The following is a 25,520-nucleotide window of genomic DNA, read 5'->3' on the forward strand; positions in this document are numbered from 1 at the left end:
AATATTGTTGTAATTGTCGTTATTACAAAAATAAATTTAAAAAATCGGCCGATTAATCGGTATCGGCTTTTTTGGTCCTCCAATAATCGGTATCAGCGTTGAAAAATCATAAGCGGTCGACCTCTAGTCCATTTGAGGAAATCAGTCGATTTAAATAAATAAATAATGCCCTAATCTATGGATTTCACATGACTGGGAATACAGATATGCATCTGTTGGTCACAGATACATTCAAAATGTGTGTCACGGTGGGCCTCAGGATCTCATGGTATTTCTGTGTATTCAAATTGCCATTGATAAAATGCATTTTTGAATCGTTGTCCGTAGCTTATGCCTGCCCGTACCGTAACTGCACTGCCACCATGGGGCACTCTGTTCCCAACGTTGACATCCACAAACTGCTCGCCCACACGACGCCGTACACGTGGTCTGAGGTTGTGAGGCCGGTTGGACGTACTGCCAAATTTTATAAAATTACGTTGGAGGAGGCTTATGGTAGAGAAATGAACATTACATTCTCTGGTAACAGCTCTGGTGGACATTTCTGCAGTCAGCATGCCAATTGCACCCTCCCTCAAAACTTGAGACATCTGTGGCATTGTGTTGTGACAAAACCGCACATTTTAGAGTTGCCTTTTATTGACCACAGCACAAGGTGCACCTGTGTAATGATCATGCTGTTGAATCAGCTTCTTGATATGCCACACATGTCAGGTGGATGGATCATCTTGGCAAATGAGAAATGCTCACTAACAGGGATGTAAACAAATTTGTGAAAAATTTGAGAAATACGTTTTTTGTGCGTATGGAACATTTCTGGGATGTTTTATTTCAGCTCATGGAACATGGGAGTAACACTTTACATGTTGCCTTCATTTTTTTTGTTCAGTGTAATACAAGTTCTCCGTTAGCTTTTTCAGTAGTAAGTGATTACATTGGGTTTTTCTCCATTTTGATTGTTTTATACTGTTCAAACTTCAACCAAAAATGATTTTCAGCAATTTCATAAATTTCTGCATGTCCCGCACGATATGGGCAAAACATTCGAGGCATTATTTTTACCAAATATTGCAATTGTTATTTGACTTACAATTTAGATCAAACTGAGATCAAAACACTTGGCTGAACTGTTGAAATCATGGAAATAGAATAATTATTCGAATTCTATAGTTAGAATACAATAGTTGGCATTAACCCAAACCCATCCAAGCATCAATACTGGTATAGAGTAAAATACCGCCCAGCCCTAGCTCTGTGCTTCGAAGAAGGCCTTTTACCTCTGAATGATTCAAATATGTTAAGGAGTGTTTTAGTTAGTCCTCCCTACTTAACCTGTCCTCTGGTGTTGGCCTCAGGTTGGCTGAGGCTGAGCAAACTGATCTGAGAAGGTTGATTTTTAGACTGAACAGTAAAAGTAACAGTACAGTAACTCTGCAGGCCTGGATTATACACTCGCTACATAGTGTGGTCCTCTAGCTCAGTTGGTAGTGAGTTCGATTCATGCGACCACATATACATGAAAAGAATTATGAACGCATAGGTCCATTCAGATAAAAGCGTCTGCTTAATGGCATACATAATAATAATAATAATAATGTAAGCCATATCTCTGTCCCTTTTCAGTAGTTGTGTGTGAAGCTGAGAAGCAGGTGTCTCAGTTCTCCCAGACAGACAGGTTGGACGGACTGATAAACAAGTACCAGGTTTTCAGTTAGGAAAATGTGTCGCTGGATATTTGACTGGAATCGTTTTAATTTACCGGACATTTGAGAAATTTATTGGACCCATATGGTGTCCCCCCACAGTGCTCAGAATGACAGAAATCCTATTTAGATTATGGTCATTCGTATTGATAGAAGTCAAGGATGCAATGATGTGCGGTACTTCTTACCGGATTCTGATGTTCACTTTGAAGATGTTAGAATATCTGTCCACATTTACTTTTCCTCAGCTAACGAACAGAAAAATCACTAGCCAATATCAATCTACTATCCCCCATAGTATTAAACTTGACCTATTCTGTTGGTCAGCTTGGAGAGAACAAAATGGCCTATTCCATACACTCTGGGACAGTTGTGGTATTCCATACACTCTGGGACAGTCCCAAATTCATACAAACGGTATGCCTAGGCTACATAAAAGAAAAGTAAAATGCAATGAGTCTGATGCAACAGATCAGAACGTGTAGCTTGTTCACATTTTAAGCGCACAAGGCAGTAGGCTACGCACGAATGTTCGTTCCTTAATGAAATTAGTGGGAAAACACGCACCGCTCATGTTAGCGGTCTCATGTGACAGATGAAAATATCCATTAGACATTTAGAAAGAGGACAGATCTAATATGCAACAACTAGCATAGGTTGAGCAAGATACCTAACCCTAATTGCTACTGTAAGTCGCTCTGAATAAGAGTGTCTGCTAAATGACTAAAATCTAAATGTAATATGACTCGGATTATGCCTTTGGCACTTGGACAATGAAAGGACGTTTATCTAAAATAATTTCCTCCGCAGATATGGTCTGGTTTTGGCTTGGCTACTTTGAAGCAAGGTAATGCATGCCTCATAAAATGTAGTAAAACGTTCAGGTTTCAAACAATTAGGTATGTTTTCCAAGTGCACGCTGCCTCCAGCTCATTGCAAGTTGTGTGACGCGCTGATGAGGCCTGCCTTCCGTTGCCTATGTGTTCATTTGCTGTTTGAGGTGCTGTAGCAGCAGCTCCCACACTGACAGATTTTCGGCTCAAAGGCTCTGTATCTGTATGTTGTACGCATGTGATAAATAAGACACATAATGCATATGATGTACACACACCAATTTAATATACACTAAATTATGCAGATTAACCTACAGACCGATAAGCATGACCAGTCAAGTGTTTCCATCGACTGCTATTTCCGTCAATAAATAGGCTAAAAAGCATTATTTTGCAATGGGATTTTTTCTTCTCCTGGACAATTGGGTGGCACCAATTTTATTTGTCGACTTTTCAATTTTTTTTATCGGCCAAAAGCTAACTATTACCGACTAACGGAAACCTGGACACACATGGATGGATGGGACATTAACTGGCTCTCGGTTTTATTGGCCACTGGCTGCTCCCTGTAAACACTGGCACTCTGCCAGCTGCACATGACTGCCTAGTGGGCTGCTGGTAGAAAATGACTGAGGAATGGGGAAAGGAGGAGGATGAGATACAGGGAGGAAATATTACTAAGAGAGATGGAGAAAGGGAGTAGAGTGTAAGGGAGGAGAGAATGAGAGAGGAATCACAAAGAGTAACTTTCATGAACCAAAAAAATCTTTGAAAATCAGATGTTTTAGGCTTAGTTATAGTGAAACATGTCAATTCTGGTCTTCATTTTGACAGTTGGTCAAAAGTGATGTAGTAAGGTATTTTAAGTAGTCTAGTGCTTTTTGCCCCTAGCGGTTCAACTCTCCCATTGAAATCGTGATGTCGAGGCACCTTCAGAAGGTTCTATTACGTCATCTCAAGGTAAGGGTTTGGTATGAAATACACTCTCTTCTAGATGTGCTGGGTGGTACTTCCTCAAGGCTTACTATAAAAGCAGGTGACAGGCGCTCCTTATTTGGCAATGTTCTTGGTAAGTGGAGTGTGCCAATATATTTTGCATTCTTCCTTGAGTAGACTACTGACGTTACACAAAATTCTAAAAGCAGTAAGCCATATTTCAACATATGACCAAATTCAATGTTTTTGCTTACCGTTTCATACACTTCTAATGTGCTTTTACGAAGAAAAAAACACATGTAGGCTATGAGTTATTATGTAGGCTATGAGTTCATTTGACCATTGGAAAAAGAGCTACTGCGTAAATACTGAAATGCGGGTTGGATGGAATTGAGGACCCGTATCTTCATTTTCAAGGTGATGATTGCACTTTTCTTCCCAACACATTACCACGTTAAATGTGAGTCCACAGTTCAAAGATTGAGGTGCCCCGTGGTGGATTCAGACTTACACCACAAGTGGCAATAGATGTAAGGAACTCGCCGCCTTACCGCTGTGAGCTAACTGTCAAGAGCTGTATATGCTCTCGATGCACATCATTTTATCATCAGAGCGTGACAGTGGACTTCTGGGAAGTATGCTTTAGTAAGAAAGTGTTGCCGTCAGGTTCAACTGTTTACCCACCCCCAAAATGAATATTTATGAGCAATTCCCCCCACCCACAACTTCTCATCTGAATGCATTTTTTAAATGTATTATTATTTGAAGGGTTTGAGCAAAGGCTGAAATTGGGGTTGAGAGTTACCATTTAGCATGTCTTTTGAATTGGGGTTTTGGTAAAGAACCAGTAGTTCTTTACCAATAAAGAATATCACACTGGGTGAAATGCTATATAAAGCTTTGCAGATGATTCATAAATTAATGACTTGAATGGAATGAAAATGGGCCAATAGATTACTATCACCATGGGAGCCATTAAGCTTATGAATATATCATGCGTTTAACATTTTAATTTTGATGACATCGTAATGACATGAATTAGACATATAATAGCCTATACATATCAAAATGATCCAACTCTAGCTTAGTTTGGGCTTTTAATGCTTTGAAAACTATGCAGAACTGGACTGGAAGCTTCTGGAACCGTAGAGGACATTCTAGTCATTTATACATTATCCAATTATCCTGGTGCACCTGGAGGTGGAGTGGTCTCGCAGCCGGGGGGGGGGGGACTGCTGCACAGAGTTAAGCATATAATAATACTTTGGGCGATGCTTATATTTGTCCTTTTACACACTTATACAAGTGTTCATCGTTGCAAGTACACCTGGAGCAATTGAACTTCGGGATTCAAACCAGATTCTGGCACAACTCTCTAACCTCGAGGCTACCTGCTGCATAGTACTTGTACCACTGTAAATTTCCTTTGCGAAATGTTTCCTCATTGCAGAAAGTAGGTGCGGGACGATACCAGTCTCGCAAAAATGTAAACACGATGCAGACCAAACTATTTGGTCCTTTAAAAACCTGCTGTATGTAAAATATTATTTATTATAACTTGACAAATAAATATGTTATTCTGGATGACAACATAACGTTTGCAACATTATGGCTGCTTTCCTAAAGAAGTTAAATCCGCTTCGTGTTTGTTTTCTTTGCCACGATACGAATGAGCGTTGCGATACTGTTATTGTCCTGCCCCTAGCAGAAGTTCTACCAGGGTCTCATTCAGAAGGCCCAAACAGACTAGTGTTGTATGCCCTTTTATAGGCTTTAATGGACTCTACTGAAGTGAAGCGAAGGGCCGAGGAAACAGCTCTTAGGAGGGTGTTGTTCACGATAATTCCTGGGTCTATTGCCTTATTGTTCTGATAAAACTGTTGCCTATCTATATATCTATATCTATCTATCTATATATATATATATATATATATATAAAAAGGTTAATGACATGTTTTCGATCAACATTATTTTGAGTACATTTTTTTTCATTCTTCCACCATAGGATATAGTCCAGTCAAAAGTTCAGATATTCTGATATTAGTTCTGCTATTCTGAAGTTGCTAGCCAAACTGGCTGGTTTTCCATTCTATTGGCATGGACATTCTAAGCAAAAAAAGGTTGCCAAGCAAGCTAGCTACTTCTCCTTTGCTAGCTAGCCAACTGAAGCTAACACACAATCACATCAAGGAGCTGGAATGACAGCAAACTATGCATTTTCATTGGTTTTACCTTTGTTTCTATTGCCATTTCTTTGAATTTATCCATTATAGTGATCCTGATAAATGAATTTCTCTGGCTCAGAGAAGCTGTCAGTCTCGTCACATTCATTCTTCACTATCGCACGGTGGAGATTGCAAAAATAAAATGCAACATTGTTGCACAGGTCGGATAGGCAGGCAGTAAGGTTTAGACAAAGTACAAATGTTGCAAACCAAATGCTAGCCCCCTCTTCCTGGGGTTTGGCACCAATTTTGTGGTGTTTAATTTAGGAGTCCTGTAGCCGTACTTGAAAATACATATTTTGTTTACTATTAACTTTACAAATCTCTAAAATTAGGCGAAAAGTTCATGGGATCAATAGAAATCCTAAGTGGGATTTGTTCTTCCTGCCAAATATGTATCTGTTGCTCACAGTCCTTTCCACAGGTTTGGCATATCACCCATTTAAGAGCTCTGGTGTGGAGCTAGGCGCGGCCAGAGAGGAAGAGGTGCCCAAAATCTGTCCATGTGAGAAGCGTTTTTTTTTGTATGGTGTGTCGAATTACGTGAGGCTTATTTGATCGAATTTAAGTTTTGTAAACTTTAGGCTGTTACAAACGTACTGATATAAGGGTATGCACGTGGCATTCTGGGAACTTTTGATAAAAAACGACTGCTGTGCACATGCGTATCTGCCCTCTCATTTGCTAGAATGTTCTCGCATGCCTTCAATCATTGAGGACTTGTATTTCCATTGGTAGAGCGGCCACTCGATTATCTTGACAATATAATAGATGATCTTTGACAGGGCCCAGTTGCAGAGACTCCCTCCGTGGTGCTGAAATAGCTGCAACATAGCATGGGGAAATAATGTCTAGATGCTTTTTTCCCGGAGAGATTAAGTATATGAATTGCCTGGCTAGGCTGTAGGACACTGGATATGAATTGATAATGAACAGGTGTTACCTGGGGATTGAGGTGTATAACTCCCTGCTATCAGCCAATCATCATCCAGGATCCAAACAAACTGTTTTATAATATGTAATTCAACCAAAGAAGGCTGCTTTATTGGTTTATATCACATAGTCTTATTTAAGACCCCTGTGGTTTCACATAATATTAATAACGGATTGGATTTATTATTTATACGGCTCCTCTCCAGGTCCCTCATGAGTGGATTAGATACTTTTATTATGCCACTTTTCCATGTGCTCATAACCTTCCATGTCAGGCTTAATAGTCCATCCCTGCACTGGGTTTCTTGACTGGCTTATTCAGAACGAAGTTTAAGGGAAAGGAAGGGCGCACGGGGGAGAGGAGAGCGAGCCGAGGCTCCTCCTCAACAATCCCACCGAGCCGTCCTGGTCTGCACTTATTATTATCGCCTTATTCAGTTATATTCCCCAAATTGCAATGTTTTTCAGAGATCCTGGATGGATTCTGTATTTGCTGTTTATTAAGCCTTGATTCAGGGAATCTTCCACCTGGGATTTTTTAAACATTTTTTATTGCAACTTTTATTTAACCAGGTAGGCCAGTTGAGATCAAATGTATTTATATAGCCCTTCGTACATCAGCTGATATCTCGAAGTGCTGTACAGAAACCCAGCCTAAAACCCCAAACAGCAAGCAATGCAGGTGTAGAAGCACGGTGGCTAGGAAAAACTCCATAGAAAGGCCAAAACCTAGGAAGAAACCTAGAGAGGAACCAGGCTATGAGGGGTGGCCAGTCCTCTTCTGGCTGTGCCGGGTGGAGATTATAACAGAACATGGCCAAGATGTTCAAATGTTCATAAATGACCAGCATGGTCAAATAATAATAATCACAGTAGTTGTCGAGGGTGCAACAAGTCAGCACCTCAGGAGTAAATGTCAGTTGGCTTTTCATAGCCGATCATTAAGAGTATCTCTACCGCTCCTGCTGTCTCTAGAGAGTTGAAAACAGCAGGTCTGGGACAGGTAGCACGTCCGGTGAACAGGTCAGGGTTCCATAGCCACAGGCAAAACAGTTGAAACTGGAGCAGCAGCACGGCCAGGTGGACTGGGGACAGCAAGGAGTCATCATGCCAGGTAGTCCTGAGGCATGGCCCTAGGGCTCAGGTCCTCCGAGAGAGAGAGAGAGAGAGAGAGAGATAATTAGAGAGAGCATACTTAAATTCACACAGGACACCGGATAAGACAGAACAAGTTCTCATTTACAACTGCGACCTGGCCAAGATAAAGCAAAGCAGTGCGACAAAAACAACAACACAGAGTTACACATGGAATAAACAAACGTACAACCAATAACACAATAGAATAATCTATGTACAGTGTGTGCAAATGTAAACGAGTAGGGAGGTGAGGCAATAAATAGGCCATAGAGGTGACATAATTACAATTTAGCATTAACACTGGAGTGATAGATGTGCAGATGATGATATGCAAGTAGAGATATTGGGGTGCGAAAGAGCAAGAGAATAAATAACAATATGGGGATGAGGTAGTTGGGTGTGCTATTTACAGATTGGCTGTGTACAGGTACAGTGATTGGTAAGCTGCTCTGACAGCTAATGCTTAAAGTTAGAGAGGGAGATATAAGACTCCAACTTCAGTGATTTTTGCAATTTGCTGCAGGGGGTGCTGAGCTGTTGGCCGGGGTAGGGTTAGCCAAGTGGAAAGCATGGCCAGCCGTGGAAAATGCTTATTGAAATGATCGATTATCGTAGATTTATCGGTGGTGACAGTGTTTCCTAACCTCAGTGCAGTGGGCAGCTGGGAGGAGGTGCTGTTTTGGAAATAGTGCTACTTGATGCAAATTTCTGTTTGAAAAAGCTAGCCTTTGCTTTCCTAACTGACTGATTTATATTGGTTCCTGACTTACCTGAAAAGTTGCATATTGCGGTGGCTATTCGATGCTAACGCCACATGATGTTTTTGTGCTGGTCAAGGGCAGTCAAGTCTGGGGTGAACCAAGGGCTATATCTGTTATTAGTTTTACATTTTTTGAATGGGGCATGCTTTTTTAAGATGGTGAGGAAAGCACTTTTAAAGAGCAACCAGGCATCTTCTACTGATGGGATGGGGTCAAAATCCTTCCAGGATACCCGGGCCAGGTCGATTAGAAAGGCCTGCTTTCTACATTTACATTTACATTTAAGTCATTTAGCAGACGCTCTTATCCAGAGCGACTTACAAATTGGTGCATTCACCTTATGATATCCAGTGGAACAACCACTTTACAATAGTGCATCTAACTCTTTTAAGGGGGGGGGGGGAGTTAGAAGGATTACTTTATCCTATCCTAGGTATTCCTTAAAGAGGTGGGGTTTCAGGTGTCTCCGGAAGGTGGTGATTGACTCCGCTGACCTGGCGTCGTGAGGGAGTTTGTTCCACCATTGGGGTGCCAGAGCAGCGAACAGTTTTGACTGGGCTGAGCGGGAACTGTACTTCCTCAGAGGTAGGGAGGCGAGCAGGCCAGAGGTGGATGAACGCAGTGCCCTTGTTTGGGTGTAGGGCCTGATCAGAGCCTGAAGGTACGGAGGTGCCGTTCCCCTCACAGCTCCGTAGGCAAGCACCATGGTCTTGTAGCGGATGCGAGCTTCAACTGGAAGCCAGTGGAGAGAGCGGAGGAGCGGGGTGACGTGAGAGAACTTGGGAAAGTTGAACACCAGACGGGCTGCGGCGTTCTGGATGAGTTGTAGGGGTTTAATGGCACAGGCAGGGAGCCCAGCCAACAGCGAGTTGCAGTAATCCAGACGGGAGATGACAAGTGCCTGGATTAGGACCTGCGCCGCTTCCTGCGTGAGGCAGGGTCGTACTCTGCGAATGTTGTAGAGCATGAACCTACAGGAACGGGTCACCGCCTTGATGTTAGTTGAGAACGACAGGGTGTTGTCCAGGATCACGCCAAGGTTCTTAGCACTCTGGGAGGAGGACACAATGGAGTTGTCAACCGTGATGGCGAGATCATGGAACGGGCAGTCCTTCCCCGGGAGGAAGAGCAGCTCCGTCTTGCCGAGGTTCAGCTTGAGGTGGTGATCCGTCATCCACACTGATATGTCTGCCAGACATGCAGAGATGCGATTCACCACCTGGTTATCAGAGGGGGGAAAGGAGAAGATTAATTGTGTGTCGTCTGCATAGCAATGATAGGAGAGACCATGTGAGGATATGACAGAAGTGAAGTGTTTTCTGAAGTGTTTTAGGGAGCATTTGATTGTGATGAGGGGTGGTCGTTTGACTGCAGACCCATTACGCACGCAGGCAATGAGGCAGTGATCGCTGAGATCCTGGTTGAAAACAGCGGAGGTGTGTTTGGAGGGCAAGTTGGTCAGGATGATATCTAAGAGGGTGCCCATGGTTACGGATTTAGGGTTGTACCTGGTAGGTTCCTTGATAATTTGTGTGAGGTTGAGGGCATCTAGCTTAGATTGTAGGACGGCCAGGGTGTTAAGCATGTCCCAGTTTAGGTCACCTAACAGTACAATCTCTGAAGATAGATGGGGGGCAATCAATTCACATATGGTATCCAGGGCACAGCTGGGGGTTGAAGGGGGTCTATAACAAGCGGCAACGGTGAGAGACTTGTTTCTGGAAAGGTGACATTTTTAAAAGTAGAAGCTCGAATTGTTTGGGCACAGACCTGGATAGTATGACAGAACTCTGCAGGCTATCTCTGCAGTAGATTGCAACTCTGCCCCCTTAGAACTGTCAATCTTGTTGGAAAATGTTATAGTTAGGGATGGAAATTTCAGGATTTTTGGTGGCCTTCCTAAATCAGTATTCAGACACGGCTAGGACATACGGGTTGGCGGAGTGTGCGAAAGCATTGAATAAAACAAATTTAGGGAGGAGGCTTTGGGTAATGTTCCTGGGATTTTTCAACCCTATTCATTACATCTTGAGTTCCAGCTCCTCCAGAGTAGTTCAATAACATTAGTGTTATAATGGGTGTCAGCAAAGACTGATGGATTATAGTCCTAAGCTGGCACACTACACCCCTAATATCTCCTCGATTATTGTCTACATGAATCATCTTAATGGAGTAAATGTTAGAATAGGGAGGGAATATCAGTGCCTGTTAAAATGCCTGTATGTCAGAGTGGTTGAACGGAATGAAGGAATAAATTACATGAAAGGCATACAGGAAATGTAGTGTTTTGGTTACTTCGAGTGAAATAGATTTATTCTTTACTTTATCCTTGGCACCATTTCCATCAAGCCTATAAAGTGCTGACTTGTGTGATGGGTGTTTCTTTGGCACTTTAATTTTAAGAGTAAATTACTTTGTTGAATGCCAATCTCAAGTTACTTTTTCATATAAGCATTTGTGGATAATTCTTTGACGGTGTGACAGGGAATTGAAGCACCGGAAAAGTAAGTTCTCAATGACAATTAGCTTACTCCAGCATGGTTTTTTCTTTCTCTTTTCCACACACACACACACACACACACACACACACACACACACACACACACACACACACACACACCTTGATTGTTAGAGTATGTGTGGCTGATGGGCGCAATTGAATACATACACTACCATTCAAAAGTTTGGGGTCACTTAGCAATGTCCTTGTTTTTTCAAAGAAAAGCTATAAAAAAAAGTCCATTAAAATAACATCAAATTGACCAGAAATATAGTATAGACATTAATGTTGTAAATTACTTTTGTAGCTGGAAGCGGCTGATTTAAAAAATAAAATGGATTATCTACATACTCGCAAAACACCAGTCTCAACGTCAACAGTGAAGAGGCGACTCCGGGATGCTGGCCTTCTAGGCAGAGTTCCTCTGTCCAGTGTCTGTGTTCTTTAGCCCATCTTAATCTTTTCTTTTTGTTGGCCAGTCTGAGATATGGCTTTTTCTTTGAAATTCTGCCTAGAAGGCCAGCATCCCGGAGTCGCCTCTTCACTGTTGACGTTGAGACTGCCGTTTTGCGGGTACTATGTCATGAAGCTTCCAGTTGAGGACTTGTGAGGCGTCTGTTTCTCAAACTAGACACTCTAATGTACTTGTCCACTTGCTCAGTTGTGCACCGGGGCCTCCCACTTATTTTTCTATTCTGGTTAGATCCAGTTTGTGCTGTTCTGTGAAGGGAGTAGTACACAGCAGTGTACGAGATCTTCAGATTCTTTGCAATTTCTCGCATGGAATAGACTTCATTTCTCAGAACAAGAATAGACGGACGAGTTTCAGAAGAAAGTTATTTGTTTCTGGTCAATTTGAGCCTGTAATCAAACCCACAAATGCTGATGCTCCAGATACTCAACTAGTCTAAAGAAGGCCAGTTTTATTGCTTCTTTATCCAGAACAACAGTTTTCAGCTGTGCTAACATATTTGCAAAAGGGTTTTCTAATGATCAGTTAGCTAATCCAATTTTATCATTTTAAAAAGGCTAACACAACGTGCCATTGGAACACAGGACTGATTGTTGCTGATAATGGGCCTCTGTACGCCTAACAAATTGGCCGTTTCTAGCTACAATAGTCATTTACAACATTGACAATGTCTACACTGTATTTCTGATCAATTTGATGTTATTCTAATGGACCAAAAATATGCTTTTCTTTCAAAAACAAGGACATTTCTAAGTGACCCCAAACATTTGAATGGTGGTGTATGTTAGCGGCAGGTGGGTTGAAGAGATGTTAGTCTGTGTTTTTGCAGAATGAAAGAGGGAGCGACGGAATGAGATTGAGTGGGGCTGGGAAAGAGGCCTTAAAAAGTATTAAATGCTTTTATCTGTGCCAGTGTTTGAATAATGAGGCTTCTTTCCTTCAGTGGAGAGGAGGAACAGGCCTCTTTTGTATCAAATACATGTATTATTCGACAGGCGGGCTACCTTCATTCAAATTCATTGATGACAGAGACCCATTATGTCCTTCTCCTCTCTGTCATCCTCTCTCTCAATCCTCTTTTCTTTTTATTCCTATTTCTGTCTCTAAACACCTCTTCCTCCTCTCCTTTTTTCTCCAGCCATCTTTTCTCCTCTGTCTTATACCTCTCCCCATGTTTTTCTCATCGGTCTGGCCCCTCTCTTTCTCTCTGATCCTCTGAAGGCCCTTTTGTTCATCTTGTGACTGACAGGTAGGAGGGATTGAGCATGGCGTGATAAACGAGTGTCAGGAACAGGCACACACACAAACTCACCATGATGAACGAGTGTCTGGATGGATGGGACCTTGTTTGGGGCTTTGATATTCCATACCTTGTTGCTTGAAAACGGAATGGAGGGATGAGCGGAATAAATAACATTCAGCAGTCTTACTAATGTGATACTTTATGCTTGACTTTCGGTTTCATGGTGGCGGTAGTGTGGTGGTTTGGAGATGCTTTGCTGCCTCAGGACCTGGATAACTTGCCTTAATTGAAGGAACCATGATTTCTGCTCTTTATCAGATAATTTTGCGGGATAATGTCAGGTCATCCATCTGTGAGCTGAAGCTGAAGAGCAGCTGGGTCAGGCAGCAAGACAATGATCCAAAACACACAATCAACTCTACATGAAAATGGTTGAAAAGCAATGAATTTCAAGTTTTGGAATGGCCTAGTCAAAGTCCAGACCTAATCCCAGTTGAGATGTTGTGGCAGGATTTGAAATGAGCAGTTCATGCTTGAAAACCCACAAATGTCGCTGAGTTAAAGCAGTTCTGCATGCAAGAGTGGGCCAAAATTCCTCCATGGCGATGTGAGAGACGGCTCAACAACGACAGGAAGCATTTAGTTGCAGTCATTGCAGTTAAAGGTGGCACAACCAGTTATTGAGTGTAAGGCAATTACTTTTTCACACAGGGGAATTGGATGTTAACTTTTGATAATTAAATAAATCAAATAAGTATACTATTTTTGTAAACTCAGGTTCCCTTTATCTAATATTAGGTTTTGGTTGAAGATCTGATTAACATTCAGTATAAAAAATATGCAAAAACAGAATCGGAAAGGAGACAAATACTTTACCACGGCACTGAACAGAGCATTTAGAAATATTCAGACCCCTGTACTTTTTCCACGTTTTGTTATGTTACAGCCTTATTCTAAAATGGATTCAATTGTCCCCCCCATCAATCTACACACAATACCCTGCAATGACAAAGCAAAAACTGTTTTTTAGAAATCTTTGAACATTTATTAAAGATAATAACATTTACATAAGTATTCAGACCCTTTACTCAGTACTTTGTTAAAGCACCTTTGGCACCGATTACAGCCTTGAGTCTTCTTGGGTTTGACGCTACATGCTTGGCACACCTGTATTTGGGGAGTTTCTCACATTCTTCTGCAGATCCTCTTAAGCTCTGTCAGGTTGGATGGGGTGCGTCGCTGTACAGCTATTTTCAGGTCTCTCCAGAGATGTTTGATGGGGTTCAAGCTGGGCTCACGCTGGGGCACTCAAGGACATTCAGAGACTTGTCCCGAAGCCACTCCTGCATTGTCTTGGCTGTTGGAAGGTGAACCCTCACCCCAGTCTGAGGTTCTGAGCACTCTGGAGCAGGTTTTCATCAAGGATCTCTCTGTACTTTGCTCCGTTCATCTTTCCCTAGATCCTGACTAGTCTCCCAGTCCCTGCCACTGAAAAACATCCCAACAGCATGATGCTTCCACCACCGTGCTTCACCGTAGGGAGAGTGCCGGTTTTCCTCCAGACGTGACACTTGGCATTCAGGCCAAGGAGTTCAGTCTTAGTTTCATCAGACCAGATAATCTTGTTTCTCATGGTCTGAGAGTCCTTTAGGTGCCCTTTGGCAAACTCGAAGTGGGCTGTCATGTGCCTTTTACTGAGGAGTGGCTTCCATCTGGGAATTCTACCATAAAGGCCTGATTGGTGGAGTGCTGCAGAGATAGTTGTCCTTCTAGAAAGGAACTCTGGAGCTCTGTCAGTGACCATCGGGTTCTTGGTCACCCCCCTGACCAAGGCCCTTCTCCCCCCGATTGCTCAGTTTGGCAGGGCGGATAGCTCTATGAAGAGTCTTGGTGGTTCCAAATTTCTTCCATTTAAGAATGGAGGCCACTGTGTTCTTGGGGACCGTCAATGCTGCAGACATTTTTTGGTACCCTTCCCCAGATCTGTGCCTCAACACAATCCTGTCTCTGAGCTCTATGGACAAGTCCTTCGACCTCATGGTTTGGTTTTTGCTCTGACATGCATTGTCAACAGTGGGACCTTATATAGACAGGTGTGTGCCTTTCCAAATCATGTCCAATCAGTTGAATTTACCACAGGTGGACTCCAACCAAGTTGTAGAAACATCTCAAGGATGATCAGTGGATACAGGATGCACCTGAGCTCAATTTTGAGTCTCATAGCAAAGGGTTTGAATACTTACGTAAATAAGGTATTTCTGTTTTTTATTTGTAATAAATTTGCGAAAATTTCTAAACTTGTTTTCACTTTGTCATTATGGGGTATTGTGTGTAGATTGATGAGAAAAAAATGTAATTTAATCTATTTTAGAATAAGGCTATAACTTAAACCAGATGGAAAAAGTCAAGTGGTCTGAATACTTTCCGAAGGCACTGTATATATCAAACCACAATGGATGTAAACATTTGATATATTGTGTCATTTCTTTTTGAAGTCACTTTCATACTCTTTAGGGTTTGCATTAAGAAATGATTAAAGAAATCCCATCAACATTACTTTGACTGAAATGTGTGTATTGAACATAGACTGTCATTTTAAAGATGGAATACTCCTCCGAGTCATCAGTTGAACCGTAGACATGTCAGCCACTATAAAAAATAACCATCAAACAAACACTAGATCAAATGAGTCCGACATCTCATTTGTTAGACGTGGAGCCTTGAATTGCTGGATATTTTGGATCATAATTTCATTTAAAGACACTTCACATCAACTTCGCACTTTAGAAAACTGTCAATGTTGTTGTCCTGCCCTGTTTGGGGTTCTTCTCTCCCTCAGGCCAAACGGAGGGATTTGTTGTTAGCATGGAGATTTATCATGAATGGTTTCTGTGGAGATGTGCTGGAATGATAACATTAGTGTCTTCGGCTGTGTTAGAGGATAAATCACTTCAGTCACTTTGCTTAATCTCATTGGCTCATTCCCCCATTCAGCCATTTGTCTTCTCCACAGTCTTGTTTTTTATGCTCCATCATCTCACAGAGCTTCTCTCACTTCTCACCAAAGAGGGAGCGCACAAAGTTAGTTTTTAATGGCATTGCTTTACTTGTACAACAATCAACCTCAGAGGATTCTCATTCTGCAGTTTAATATGCCAAGTCACAGTAACAGTTAACAGTTATATGGAACATCAGTCCCTCATGATTCTAGAATTAATGACAAAGCAATAGTTTAGAAATTGACAGACCGTGTTGCCATTACAAGAAAAAGTAATTTAGGAAAACTACAATTTATTGCTCCGGGGTAATCTCACGGAGAGAACAATAACCCTGCCATCGAAAGCCAAATTGCACCTGTGGCTCGATCGCACTCACACTCACATTCTCATACTCACACACATTGATTGACCCAAAATAAGGAGTCTTATTTAATTGAGTTTTGTGTGTGTGTTGCAGCTGGCATCGGGCATCTACAGCTTTGCCTGCTCCCTGTGGAGCCACCACACAGACTGCTTCCTCCAGCAGGTCCTAGCCGTGGATCAGGCCCATGCCCTCAGCTCACTGGAGAGGACTCTACTGTCACTTAAAGGTAGCTGGAATCATTCATGCACACACACACACACACACACACACACACACACACACACACACACACACACACACACACACACACACACAGTTCTGATTGACTTGTATCTAAAGTTCATTGTTTACATTTTCCTCCCAGTACTTCGGAAGCTGACGGTCCATGGATTCCAGGAGCCACAACAGAATATGGAAGTGATGGTGAGTGTGGAAAACCAGATGAAAGTTATTCTGGAAAGAAGCAAAAATGGGATTTGACAATAATGTCTAATCTCTGTACTCTACACATACAATTACCTGTAAGGTCCCCTCAGTCGAAGAGTGAATTTCAAGCACTGATTCAACCACAAAGACCAGGGAGGTTTTCCAATGCGTCGCATAGAAAGACATCTATTGGTAGATGGGTAAAAAAAAAAGCAGACATTGAATATCCCTTTGAGCGTGGTGAAGTTATTAATTACAATTTGGATGGTGTATCAATACACCCGGTCAATACAAAGATACAGGCATCTTTCCTAATTTCTGAATCTTCTATATTCCAATATTCTCTACAATGGATTTTACACAGCATACTACAATTCTGAGTGAATTTCAACTCCCAGGGTGCAATGCGCCGCCCAGGACTGCTGGCTGGCTACTGCTAGCAAGCCCAGACATACATGAAGTAGTCTAAATATATTGCTGTCATAGAGAATTTATGAGGGCATTTTACATTTACTTTTGGATCGTAATCCTATTATAATGCTCCGTGAATGTCATGCTGAATACAAGTTGCTAGTAGAATAACGTCACAATGCAAATGTGATGTGTAAAATAGATTGTCGTTTTCGAACTAAACCTCCCTTGCGCTGCAATAACACCTTTTGCTTAGTTTCCGTAGGCTGGGCCTCATCTGATTTGTCAGCGAGGAATTTCCATAGTTCGCTTCTAGAGACAGTTTTGTCAACAAGCTGTAGGCATGGAAGTATGTTTTCCTTAGGAGAAGCCATGCGATCTGTATTTTCTCTCGTCACACTTGCTTCTCAGGCTTGCTTCTCAGAAGTGGCTCACGCTGTGTCAGCTGCAAGTGCAAGTAGCCTGGCTAGCTTACTATTGCCCCCTTGAGAAGATTCAGACAAATGATCAGACAGACTCAATCCTTTCAATCCGTATATGATGTGAGACCCATTTGAAAGAAGTACTGAAAGTAACTAAAATTCTAGTACATAACCGTTTTTCATGTTCTTGTATCGAAAATGTACTGAAGTTTCGTATACCATGCAACATTACAATATAACAAAGCAAAAATATTTTCTGGCTATGCTAGTATGGAATTGCCCCAAAATCCTGCTCATCTCAATGGGCGCGTTCGAGCGGATCGCTTTTCAAAGTGTGTTGCATTCTGGGGATGGAAATTGTTTGACTTGCGCCTACATGTCAATTACATGAACTTTACAAAAATCACGTGATGAAAGGTCATGAAGTATGACTGCAGTCGACGGCAAGTTTCTGTAGTTTCTCTTCACCTACTTCATCCTGCAGCCATCGCCTGCATTGTGGGAGGCTCTACTGTCAACTAATCCTTAATTAAGGTGGTTTTATTTGACCCACGCTAACGTGACCAAATACATGACTGAAACGGGAAATAATTTCCCGCGATTTATGTGTACACTGGATATATATCAAATATATGTTACATTTTGAGGCTCTCTCACAAAGTGATACTACAATGTACACACAATATAATATGATTTCAGTTGTTTGAGTGTGTGATATGGGGGTTAGATAGATGTTTATTTCGATATTATAAAGAAAACATTCTATAAACAATGGCAACACTACCATGTTGATCCGAGCCTGGCTGTTGGAAAACCACGGTAGTGTCCAACTGTCGCAGATGCACCTCCCCCGTCTTCACTCCTCGACGTTTGTCTACAGTTAGTTGCTTTAGCCTTACCACTCAAACGTGCCCAATATATATGCTGTGCTCCTCATCATCTCACTGAGTTTACCTTTAAATTCTAACGTTAATCTCAATGTGACCCGCCAGATTCAGAAGCTTGAAAACCCCATTAGAAAAACAGCTTGAAAACTCATTAGACCGTAATTCATTGTATTTTTTTTTTTTTGTTGTATTTTTTGTTTTGGAGTCGACGGTAATAGTTTCAGTATAGTTCATTTTTTTTCAAACAGGTTTGTTAATTATTTTATTTCAGTTTACTAAATTAGCTTTTTCATGATTCTTTTTCATTTTTTGTTTGTTTACCATAATAACCTTGGCCCTGAATGCAGTCTTCCTTAAAGCTAGACCCCGCTATGAAGGTCCTGGAACTGTTAATTCAATTTGGTGTAAATCGTCCAATAAAATTATTAAAGTGTGCGTGTGCCGAGGGCTGTTCCCCTGGCTTGGAGTTAATGGAATCATTTGCTCCGAGGACTCTGGTCATTTGAAGTCTTGACTCCAACTCTCCTATCCTTCATATCTGAGTGGTGTGTTTAAGGAACACCAGGGGCCTATTAAGCCAACCTTTTGTTCTGCGAATGTCAAAGGAAAAAGTTAAAGGAGAGAAGGAAGGAGGGAGGGATGAGGTGTGAGTTGACTGTCAAGGGGTAGTTTGAGCCACTCGCCCTCTCCCCCCCCTCCCTATCTCTTATCACCTGCTTATATTTCCCAAAGCACAACCAGTGGCATTTTCTCCATATTACTCCCACCATGCCATCTCAGATGTGTAGAGCTGCTTAATAGACCCACAACAGTGGAGATGTGAGAAGTTTGATGAAGCTGTTGTTGCAGGTTGCCTCATTATAGACTCCACAGGGAAAGGAAGCTCATTTAAATGGGTTTTAATTAGTTCTCTTTCAGGCTGTGCCTTGCCTTAACTCCTTCACAAATGAATAATGAAATTCACTGATGTAGGCAGAGATTCTTATACACATATGCACACACACACAGAGTCCTGATTGACTTGTTTCCAAAGTGCTTCCATTTAGAGCCTTCTTGGAGGACATGCTTTTGTTGGGTAATCTTCTTTCAATTTGATCAAACTTTAGAGCAGATAGATCATTCTATGGCACCCTTTCTCACCCTTTCATACCCCTCTGAAACAGAGCTGTGTATGCAATTGGAAGTGAATGTATTTTCAATGTAATTGGCTATCTTGAGTCTGCCCTCCGTCAACGGTTTCATAAATGATCAAATCAAAGTTTTGCCGATGTTATCGCAGGTGCAGCAAAATGCTTATGTGTCTAGCTCTAACAGGAATATCTAAATAGTACAACAACAATACACAAGAACAAGACATGTCAGAATGAACGACGTCAGAGTCAGGAATATAAATATACACCGAACAAAAATATAAACGTGTTTACATCCCTGTTAGTGACCATTTCTCCTCTGCAAAGATAATCCGTCCACCTGACAGGTGTGGCATATCAAGAAGCTGATTAAACCGCATGATCATTAGACATGTGCACCTTGTGCTGGGGACAATAAATGGCCACTTTAAAATGTGCAGTTTTATTACACAACACAATGCCACAGAGGTTTTGAGGTAGCATGCAATTGGCATTTTTACTGCAGGAATGTACACCAGAGCTGTTGCCAGAGAATGTAATGAACTATTTCTCTACCATAAGCTTCCTCCAACGTTGTTTTAGAGTATTTAGCAGTACGTCCATCCGGTCTCACAACCGCAGACCACGTGAAACCACGCCAGCCCAGGACTTCCACATTCGGCTTCTTCACCTGCGGGATCGTCTGAGGGGCGTGGGGGTATTTATGTCTGTAATGAAGCTCTTTTGTGGTGAAAACCTCATTCTGATTGGTGTGGCCTGGCTCCCCAGTGGGTGGGCTTATGCTCTCCAAGGCTGACCATGGCTGCACCCATTCCCAGTCATGGGAAATCCATAGATTGGGGCCTAATTTATTTTTGACTGATTTCCTTATGAACTGTAACTCAGTAAAATCTTTGAAATTGTTATTTTTGTTCCGTATGTACAGTGCATCCGGGAAAGGACACAGACCCCTTCACTTTTTCCACATTTAGTTATGTTACAGACTTATTCTAAAATAGACTTTAAAGTATTCAGACCCTTTACTCAGTACGTTGTATAAGCACCTTTTACAGTGATTATAGCCTCGAGTCTTTTTGGGTATGACGTTACAAGCTTGGCACACCTGTATTTGGGGAGTTTTTCCCATTCTTCTCTGCCGATTCTCTAGTTAGATGGGGAGTGTAGTTGCACATCTATTTTCAAGTCTCTCCAGATTTATTCGATCAGGTTCAAGTCCAGGCTCTGGCTGTGCCACTCAAGGACATTCAGAGACTTGTCCCAAAGCCACTCCTGCATTGTCTTGGCTGTGTGCTTAGGGTCATTGTCCTGTTGGAGGTGAACGCTCGCCCCAGTCTGTCCTGAGCGCTCTGGAGCAGGTTTTCATCAAGGATCTCTCTGTACTTTGCCTCGCTCATCTTTCCCTTGATCCTCACTAGTCTCCCAGTCCCTGCCGCTGAAAAACATCCGCACAGCATGATGATGCCACCACCATGCTTCACCGTAGGGATGGTGCCAGGTTTCCTCCAGATTTGACGCTTGGCATTCAGGTCAAAGAGTTCAATATTGGTTTCATCAGACCAGAGAATCTTGTTTCTCATGGTCATAGTCCTTTAGGTGCCTTTGGGCAAACTCCAAGTGGGCTGTCATGTGCCTTTTACAGAGAAGTGGCTTCCGTCTGGCCACACTACCATGCAGGCCTGATTGGTGGAGTGCTGCAGAGATGGTTGTCTTTCTGGAAGGTTCTCCCATCTCCACAGAGGAACACTGGAGCTCTGTCAGAGTGACCATTGGGTTCTTGGTCACCTCCCAGACCAAGGCCATTCTCTGACATGCACTGTAAACTATGGAACCTTGTATAGATGTGTGTGCCTTTCCAAATCATGTCCAATCAATTGAATTTACCACAGGTTGACTCCAATCAAGTTGTAGAAACATCTCAAGGATGATCAATGGAAACAGGATGCACCTGACCTCAATTTTGAGTCTCATAGCAAAGGGTCTGAATACTTATGTAAATAATGGGGATGCACGATATATTGGTAAGCATATCGGAATCGGACGATATTAGCTAAAAATACCAACATCTGCATTGGCCTGATGTATAGTTTTACACCGATGTGCAAAACCAATGTCAAAGCTGACGTGCATACCTATATAACGTAGGTAGATGACGTAATGACGCCACGAATAATCCAGCGCTACACGTGCAACACAGCAATCCTAACCTAGCCCACAATGTCTGTGGTTTGTATCCCCATACTGTTTTTAGTCACCTAGGTACTTATAGATGTCCACATATTCTAGGTCGGAACCATCCACGGTGGTGATGCTAGTCGGGCGTGCGGGTGCAGGCAGCGACCGTTTGAAAAGCATGCATTTGGTTTTACTAGCGTTTAAGAGCAGTTGGAGGCCACGGAAGGAGTGTTGTTATGGCATTGAAGCTCGTTTGGAGGTTAGATAGCACAGTGTCCAAGGAAGGGCCAGAAGTATACAGAATGGTGTCGTCTGCGTAGAGGTGGATCAGGGAATCGCCCGCAGCAAGAGCAACATCATTGATATATACAGAGAAAAGAGTCGACCTAAGAATTGTACCCTGTGGTACCCCCATAGAGACTGCCAGAGGACCGGACAACATGCCCTCCGATTTGACACACTGAACTCTGTCTGCGAAGTAGTTGGTGAACCAGGCAAGGCAGTCATTAGAAAAACCGAGGCTACTGAGTCTGCCGATAAGAATATGGTGATTGACAGAGTCGAAAGCCTTGGCCAGGTCGATGAAGACGGCTGCACAGTACTGTCTTTTATCGATGGCGGTTATGATATCGTTTAGTACCTTGAGCATGGCTGAGGTGCACCCGTGACCGGCTCGGAAACCGGATTGCACAGCGGAGAAGGTACGGTGGGATTCGAGATGGTCAGTGATCTGTTTGTTGACTTGGCTTTCGAAGACCTTAGATAGGCAGGGTGTGTGTGTGTGTGTGTGTAACCTTTATTTAACTAGGCAAGTCAGTTAAGAACAAGTTCTTATTTACAATGTCGGCATACCCCGGCCAAACCTGGACGACGCTGGGCCATTTGTGCACTGCCCATGGGACTCCCAATCACGACCGGATGTGATACAGCCTGGATTCGAACCAGGGACTGTAGTGACGCCTCTTGCACTGAGATGCAGTGCCTTAACATACACACGGACGCAGCGGTCTAACTATTTAACTGTACTAGAATGCTTAAAAGGTCGCTAAAAATGTTTGTCGGTTATCGGTGTCGTTTTTTTAGGTAAGGAAAATATCAGATATTGGTATCGGCCAAATATGTCATAGCGCTGCATCCCTAGTAAATAAGGTATTTCTGTGCATAGTTTGTAGAAAGTCCTTTGGCAGCGGTTACAGCTGTGAGTCTTAATGGGTAATACTCTAAGAGCTTTCCACACCTGGCTTGTGTAACATTTGCCCATTTACTCTTTTCAAAGTTCTTCAAGCTCTGTCAAGTTGTTTGTTGATAATTGCTAGAAAACAATTTAAGTCTTGTTGAAGATTTAAGTCAAAACTAACTCGGCGATCAGGAACATTCACTGTCTTCTTGGTGAGCAACTCCAGTGTAGATTTGGCCTTGTGTTTTAGGTTATTGTCCTGCTGAAAGGTGAATTCATTTTCTAGTGACTGGTGGAAAGCAGACTGAACCAGGTTTTCCTCTAGGATTTTGCCTGTGCTTAGCGCCATTCCTTTTTTTTATTCTGAAAAACTCCCTATTCCTTAATGAATACAATCATACCCATAACAGCCACCACTATGATGCAGCCACCACTATGCTTGAAAATATGATGAGTGGTACTCAGTTATGTTTGGGGAAAATCCAATACAACACATAACACTTTGTATCCAGGACAAAAAGTGAATTGCTTTGCCACATTCTTTGCAGTATTACTTTAGTGTCCTGTTGCAAACTGATGCATCAATTGGAATAGTTTTTTATTCTGTACACGCTTCCTTCTTTTCACTCTGTCAAAAGGGTTAGTATTTTGGAGTAACTACAATGTTGTTGATCCATCCTCAGTTTTTTTCCTATCACAGCCGTTAAACTCTAACTGTTTGTCACCATTGACCTCATGGTGAAATCCCTGAGCGGTCTCCTTCCTCTCCAGTAACTGAGTTAGGAAAGACACCTGTATCTTTGTAGTGACTGGATGTATTGATACACCATCCAAAGTGTAATAACTTCACCATGCTCAAAGGGATATTCTAAGTCTGCTTTTACATTTTTTTTTATCCATCTCCCAATAGGTGCCCATCTTTGCGAGCGATTTTTAAACCTCCTTGTTCTTTGTGGTTGAATCATGTACTGAGGAATGACTTCTGCCTGGCCATTTTACCATAAAGGCCTGATTGGTGGAGTGCTGCAGAGATGGTTGTCCTTCTGGAATGTTCTCCCATCTCCACAGACAAACTCTAGAGCTCTGTCAGAGTGACCATCGGGTTCTTGGTCACCTCCCAGACCAAGGCCCTTCTCCCCCGATTGCTCAGTTTGGTCAGGCAGCCAGCTCTAGGAAGAGTCTTGGTGATTCCAAACTTCCATTTAAGGTTGATGAAGGCCACTGTATTCTTGGGGACCTTCAATACTGCAGAAATGTTTTGTTACCCAATTCCTTTGACCTCATGGCTTGGTTTTTGTTCTGACATGCACTGTCAACTGTGGGACTTTTATGAAGACAGGTTTGCCTTTCCAAATCATGTCCAATCAATTGAATTTAGCACAGACTCCAAACTTTTGAAACATTTCAAGGATGATCAATGGATACGCGATGCATCTGAGCTCAGTTTGGCGTCTCATAGCAAAGTGCCTGAATACTTATGTAAATAAGCTTTTTCTGTTCAAAAAAAAATATTACTCCAATTTCAAACATTTCAAAAAACTGTTTTTGCTATGGGGTATTGTGTGTAGATTGCTGAGGATTTGTAAAAATAAAAACGTAACAAAATGTGGGAAAATCCTGGAGTCTGAATACTTTCCGAAGGCACTGTATATCCTGGGTATTTATCAAATCCTGCCCTGAGAGACTGCATCCCGGTTTTACACAGCTCTTTCTTTATCTGCCTTGCTTTCTCGCCCTCTATAGTTTGTTGTTACCTGCTCAGGCCTGGTAATAATGTGACTGGTTTTGTAGGAAGTCTTCCGCCCCACCTAGGCAAAGTGAAGGCAAACGTTCTTTCTGCCCCAAAGTTACAGTAGCTCTCCCGCATACTGCAGAATATATTTGCAAATAAATCTTATTGGTGACAGTTTGATAACAAAGGGGACACACCATAGCGCTTTGCCTTGTGTAATTGTGTTTCCATTGTGACACTGTAGCTGGAGGCAGGTCAGGCTGAAAAGCCTATAGATGTGACTGGATAGTGGAAGAGTTTACAACGCTGTGAAAAGGTCCTGCTAGTTATACTAGCTCATTTCCACATTGATCGCTTATGAACTGCTTTTTATACCTGTGTTTGTTGTCTGTATATGTCTTTGTTTTGATTGTTGTTTTATGTATGCACAGAGCAGCATCCTGCGTGTCCCCATGGGCATAATAGAGTCGTTGTCTTAACTCAGCTAACTTTAGGTTGTTACTGTTGTGTAGGCTTATAGTGTATCATCCCTATGTTTGGATTTGGTACCTCTCGTTGATTTCCGTGCTGAAGCTCTGTGGTCCTCTGCCGTAGGCTATTAAAGGATTAACGGTGTCATTAAATATAGGTTAAAAGTTGGGTGAAAAAACATTCACATAATTCCTTTTACGTTGATAACTTTTTGCAAGTCCAATCAGTTTTCCACGTCGATTCAATGTCATCACGTTACATTTTTTCTTCTTCATTTTTTAAAAATCGTGTGGAATCAATGTTGACTCAACCAGTTTGTGCCCAGTGAGAAGGCTCCGTGTTTTCCAGTCTGGGCAGATTATGAACTGTCAGTGACATGTCGCACAGGCTTGCCAGGCACACTGAGTCAGTGTGCCTGGCAAGCCTGTGTGTGTGTCTGTAAAGTGTATGATGACTCATGTGCACAGTTGTGTGACTGCCTCCTAATTATGTGATTAAACAGTGATGCGACCACCAAGATGCCACCGAGATTGAACAAACCCTGTACCCCCTCTCATTCTTCTCGCTTCCCTCTTCTGTCCCTCCT

At 42.2% G+C, this 25,520-nt stretch overlaps 1 protein-coding gene across 1 annotated transcript in view; it reads left to right on the forward strand.

Moving 5' to 3' along the window:
* Positions 1 to 25,520, forward strand: part of ipo11 (importin 11) — a 237,265-nt gene that overhangs the window by 45,263 nt on the left and 166,482 nt on the right. The window contains exons 6-7 of the mRNA XM_071402543.1: positions 16,200 to 16,332; positions 16,471 to 16,529. Of these exons, the coding sequence (XP_071258644.1) occupies positions 16,200 to 16,332; positions 16,471 to 16,529 (192 nt within the window). The remainder of the gene's footprint in view (positions 1 to 16,199; positions 16,333 to 16,470; positions 16,530 to 25,520) is intronic.

Source organism: Salvelinus alpinus, chromosome 5, assembly GCF_045679555.1.
Source record: "Salvelinus alpinus chromosome 5, SLU_Salpinus.1, whole genome shotgun sequence".
NCBI classification, from domain to species: Eukaryota; Metazoa; Chordata; class Actinopteri; order Salmoniformes; family Salmonidae; genus Salvelinus; species Salvelinus alpinus.